General features: G+C 36.3%; 1 protein-coding gene across 4 annotated transcripts in view; it reads right to left on the bottom strand.

Annotated features, from left to right (window-relative positions):
- Positions 1–636: 636 nt before the first annotated feature.
- The window catches only part of MAK (male germ cell associated kinase), a 30041-nt gene continuing 24677 nt past the window's right edge, over positions 637–6000 (bottom strand). For all 4 annotated transcript variants that reach the window (XM_032182827.1, XM_032182826.1, XM_032182828.1 and 1 more), the window contains 2 exons: positions 5541–5669; positions 637–2049 (listed from right to left, as the gene is read on the bottom strand). In XM_032182827.1, coding sequence (XP_032038718.1) covers positions 1898–2049; positions 5541–5669 — 281 coding nt within the window. In that variant the 3' untranslated portion in view covers positions 637–1897. The remainder of the gene's footprint in view (positions 2050–5540; positions 5670–6000) is intronic.

Genomic DNA, 6000 nt, shown 5'->3' with positions numbered 1-6000 from the left:
AACTTAACACTTGTCATGCTTTGATTACGGACAAGTCAAGACCGTTGTGGTTATGTCAAAATAGTTTCAATGTCCATTGGTATATGGTAAGGATGGTGAGCTTCTTCTAGCCATATTTAATACAATAAGTACTACATTTTTCTGTTCTATGTAAATATTAGTGAGCTATGGCCACATAATTAGTTGCTTGCCTAGACTGTGACTGTAACTAACTCACTGGCATCTTGTACTAGAGATGAGTGATGGATTTCTCTTGTTTTTAATTGTAAAACCAGTGCATTTATAAAACAGCACTTCTACAGATAAATTAAGGTACATTTAAATAGCATATGAACGCCTGCTAGCAGTAAGGGAATAACAAATACTTGAGAGTAGACCCATGGCAAATGAATTAAAGTTTCTAGTGTGTTACTAACTAGATACTCCTATCCCTGTACATTTCTTCCAGTATTAGTTTTGTTTAGGTGCTGCTTTTATAACAAACCATATAATTTTTTGGTACAACAGCTTAAGATTAAATTGACATACATTAAGTGATGTAGCTCATATTATGGCACATTAGGTCAACAGTAGAAATTGAAATTTTATATGTAGTTATAAAAATCATACAAATACTTCTCTTTTTACAATGCCTAAAGTAATCATTAACAGCTGTACATCTTTAAAGAACATACTAATTTTGCACTTGAAATTGGCAGGGTTTATGTAATTACTAATTATGTAATGACAGTCCAAAGCATCTATTCTGAATGCAATCGTTAACAGAATTAGCCTAGGTCAACATGTGAAAAAAATTATTGTACACTGCAAGGTCTTTTGCAGGATGTTACTGTAAAACTTACCATAGAAGCCAGGGAAGGTATGGCATGAGCATATACATTGAGGTATTGCATTAGTAAAGTTTGTGTGTGTTTCCAGGGACTTAAGTTAGCCTTTGAGAGCTAAAGCAGAAAGTAACCTCTTTGAAGAACAGTCTGATTCAACTTCTTTAAAATAAGGGGAAGTCTGTAAGATGTAAAAACAGGAGTTTATGGATCACTTAAGCCTTTTTGGCTAATTCAACATTAAAAGAGCTGGTGAGACTGCAGTGATTCATGCTCCTTTAAACATCACTGTGACACACCTTTGACAGGGGAGATGTAAATCTCCACAGATCTTCAACTGAAAACAATCATAATTTAATTTTAACAGTAGAGTCTAATTTTAAGCTTCACTACAGCTCAACAAGTGTAGCATTTGATAGTAGTTTAGCTATTTTCCAGTCTTGCTGTATCATCCTGGGCCAGGTTTTCAGACCTTGTATAGTACTTGTCAGTGGATAACTTATATCCAACTATACAGAGTTGTCGTTGCTACTATAAACATTTAGATGTCACAGACCATAAGTACCTCTTAGGTGAGTTCTGAAATCCTTGTATGACACTGTGTTCTTCCAAGCCCACTCTGTACTTTCACTCTCATCTGCCTAGTAAGGAACAAGCATTTCACCTGGAAGCCTGGTGCTGCTCAGATTTAGCCCTGCTTCTAGCTGCTTGTGTATGTGAAAACAGCATATGTCAGTGGTAGACATCGGACCAAGAGTACGCTCCTCTAAGAGTATTCTGTCAGGAAGTGGATCTATAGAGAAATGTCAGGTGAAATCTACTCCTCATTAGCTTAAAATACTCAGATTTGGCAAGATGTTACACAATGCTTCATGACATCCTACTACATAGACAATATTTTAAATAATATTTTGTAAATTATTTTTCTTCCACAGGTAACAGAACCCAAGGTCTTTTTTTCCTTCTTTACTATTGAACAGTCTTAAGAAAAGTTGGAGCAAATATGCAATTCAGGTTTCCAGTGCAGGAGAACTGAACACAGCTCACACAATACCTGCAGAGGATGGCATTTTCTATCTGTGTCCTCCATATTTGGCCACCCAGTCTGTTCTTCCATGTACTGGCTGAACTGTTGGTGCACGAGTTAAAATATTCATGTTTTTTGCTGCTGAATTGTAAGTAGGACCTGGTAATGCACGGGCAGCTTTGTTTTTCCAGGAATAGTCTGAAAGGAACCAGAAGTCAGAATCAAAAAAGCGTTTCACTACTTTCACTACAGATTTGAATGAGAGCTGAAAGCTAATGTGCCATCTTCTTCCTTCCCTCCCTCTCTCCTCAGAAGTTGTTTGCCAGTTCCTAGGTGGGAACAGGTAGCTCAAAAGAGCAAGTCAGCAAAACAGACAGCATGCTTAGGTAGGACCATATCAGATTGGTCTATCATAGGCCCTTCAATTAAACAATTCACTGTCAGTTTAGGGCCTTATTATTTCATCTGAAGTAACTAGAGAAGTATTCTGTTGGGTTTGGACAATGGCGCTAAGTTTTCTACTCACAAACCACAGAAGGATGGTTTAGTCTCTGACATGCTATCTATGCTTGTTTTCTGATAAGGCTAAAGTTTCCTAGCATTTTTGTATCTTACTAGTAATTCTCTTCTACTGGATACCTACCTCTTCTACAACAATCCCTGTAGAAAACACCAAGACAGAAATTCAGTGAAACCTCATGATTACGCCTACAATTCTATCTCCTGTCATAAAGCTGCTACAGAAAGGAAATGTGTTTTTTTTTTTCCCTCTTTATCTCAAATATTTGAAAAAGCATATAATAACAACTTCAATAAACTCATTACATCTCAAACAGCCTGTACTAAAGCACAGATTCTGAAGACCCTCTTGTTCTGAGATTTTATGCATTTTATTTCCTTCCTGCTTAGCTAAGGACTGCTGGTGTATCTGCTGGTAATTTCCATTTCTCTTTTGATTTAATAGGTTCTATTCTAAATGCTCTTCCCTCCCTCTCCCTGCCCCCCCCCCCTTATATTGGCATCCATCGGGTCTCCCGCACTGGTAGTAGCACACTACCACATTCCTGGCCTTCTTCCTCAGACTCTCCTTTTCTGCATTTCAAATAGACACTGCTGCCTCAAGCTTACTAAAGTGATTGCCCTGTTGCAGGGGCTGATAACCCATGTTTTTATTCATGTTCATCACCGATTCTGCTATTTTCCCAAGCTTCTAAAGCTAGTTATTCAGAATCTCTCTTATGCAAACTTTTGCTGTACACTACCATTGTTTCCTTAGCATTCCTAACGTATGTCCTGCCATTCTTTTCCTACTTTCATAGTTCAGTCTTGTTAGTTATTACTGATAGGTTTTGTTTTGTTTTAGTTAAAGTGTTATGAATAAAAATAAATGATTGTTTTTGTGCTTGCATATTCTGTTTCTTGTGGAAAAGCATGTATGGTATTTTTCAACACTGGGTTGAACTTGTTAAAGTACAGGTGAGAATCAAGGCATTTAAGAAAGGGGGAATCTCAAGAATCTGAAACTGAGGGTCAGGTCATCCCCATCTCTTTGAAAACAAACACCTTCTCTAATGTTCTTTTTTATTATAAGCTGGTATTCCCTATCTTTCATCAGTATGATTCTGGCATATCCTCTCTGTTGGCAAGGAAGGTCACTTTTCTTGCGTCTTGCATAAGTTTTCTGAACAAAATGCTATATTTTCTATTTAATATATTTAACTTATTGCATTATAAATCTCTGAACAAACAAAGGGAGCAAAAGCAACCGAGAACCCAGTTTATTTCAATTTGGATAATAGAAAGCAAAGGGTCAACAAAAATGTTAATGTTCAACTATAGGAGAGAGAAACTGCTGTTTGCTTCACCTTTACCTCTCTTCCCATGCAGGCCTGTGGATTTTAGGCTAAACATGATTAGTTTAAGCAACAGGATTCTTGCTCTTTCTCCAGGACATGGAAGACTTTTTTTAACTGACCTCTGTCTGCCAGCCTTTCTGACTTTTACTACATTTCCATTTCTAATTACAGATTAACACTGAATTTATTTCCCTTTGGATCACTTAAGTAATTTCTTTTCATTCTCACTGTTCTCAGCAATCTAGAAGTAGCTGTGGATTTTGTCCTCCTGTGAACTTCCTGGTCCACACAGTGACGAATCAAAACTTGCACTGGTAAATTTCAGATAATTAAGTGTAGTTTTAGTCTTCCCTGGTGGATTCCTGATCAACCCAGGCTCAGAACATTAATTTAGTTAAGTGTATTTTATATCTGCATGCCATCTCCTTTCTTCCCTCCCTCTCTCCTCAGAAGTTGTTTGCCAGTTCCTAGGTGGGAACAAGTAGCTCAAAAGAGCAAGTCAGCAAAACAGACAGCATGCTTAGGTAGGACCATATTAGATTGGTCTATCATAGGCCCTTCAATTAAACAATTCACTGTCAGTTTAGGGCCTTATTATTTCATCTGAAGTAACTAGAGAAGTATTCTGTTGGGTTTGGACAATGGCGCTAAGTTTTCTACTCACAAACCAATTTTTCTTGAGCACTTCTGTTTGTCTTCTCTGAATCAGGAACATATCAACAAAGAAACATTATCCATACCATAGAATATACAAGGTAACTGTTATATTCAGGATAGTTTCCTCCATTCAGTTAAAAACAATATGAAATCTATCTTTTAATGTGTTTAAGGTAATGTACAGCTAGATCACTAGTATATCATAACTATTCAGAACTGGTCACTGCATTCTTGTTTGGCTTTTACCTTGTATAATGTACCAGCGTTGAGATTTTCACTCCAGAAAGCACTCCTGTGATATTTCAAGGGTATAAGAACAGTGTCACCTACTGAGATGACACTCAGACTTGCATAGCTAACATAGTGAAGATGAAGACACAGTGAAAACCTGTCTTAAATCACCACCACAGAAGCTGCTGACCAACCAGAAAGGGCTAGTAAATAAAAGAGCAATTAATTTTAATTTAGTGCTTGTACTGTATCTGGGACATTATTTGTGAATTTATTATTTATTAAATCACCGGAGGAAGGTCTTTGCTTTTTTTTTTTTTCCAAATAGTTGAGGCCATTATAAGCATGGATCAGGATCATCAATTACATTATACTGATGAAATACATGGGTATTTCAAGACAGCCACATGCTACATTAAAGTCACCATCATGAAAAAATCCTGCAAATCGTTAAATAGGAGTGTTGTTGTTTGTTTTATATTTTTTGTTTTTAACTTGCATTTATCTATTTTTCATACTTACTGGTTGGTGACTAATGTTTCCTAATAGCTACATAAATCATGCAGTTATATTTATATCCAGTCTACATGACCACTTACTATTGAGTTGTGGAGTTACTTTTTTTTTTTTTTTTTTTTTAGCAATTTTATTTAGCCTGAATGTCTAATAAAAAGTAGTTTAGCAACTTTTCCACAACTGGAATAACAAAAGGGTTGCGCATTTGTTTACTTTTACCTAACATCTAATAGCAGTTGTTTATTCGGGTATTATATCATGATTCCCTCTAGATACCTGCATTCAAATCATTTAAGAAAAATATGCCTAATAATTTTACTTACAAAACTTGAGGGAAGACTTATTAAAGGATAATAAACATTTTAGGAAGCACACAAAATTAACATTTATCGTTTCCTTAGATATATATGTTAAAAGGATGTTTCTTACCTGATACAGATGGACCAAGAGGAGCTAGCTGTATCCGTTGTCCAGCTGATCCAACTTCTTTTTTATGAAAGGAAGGGATGTATCCTCCTAATGGGTTGTAAGCAGCACCTCCTACAAAGTCAGGATTTCCTGTTGACATCAGAGTTTTAATATTTTCAGTTACATGCAGAAAACCTTGCCTGCTTTTTATAGACACTTCAAAACACCTTTGCATTAACACAAATAACGAGTGTGAGAGTTCTTTAAGAACTCCCTAGTGCTTGCCTATTGGCAAAAGTACTTATTCTTTTCTTTGTATTGTAGTTGGACCCCTTAAGGTGCCTAACAAACTACATTTGCATATACTCTAGTATGTCTGATCCTGTGACGCAGTAGGACTAAAGACAGAAAAACAGTACGAACATTTCATTAGTACTTTCATTAAACTTAGATCGCACAGCAAAGCTTTATACCGAGCTTA

This window comes from Aythya fuligula, chromosome 2 (assembly GCF_009819795.1).
Source record: "Aythya fuligula isolate bAytFul2 chromosome 2, bAytFul2.pri, whole genome shotgun sequence".
NCBI lineage: Eukaryota > Metazoa > Chordata > Aves > Anseriformes > Anatidae > Aythya > Aythya fuligula.
This window is presented reverse-complemented; position numbering and strand designations above follow the sequence as displayed.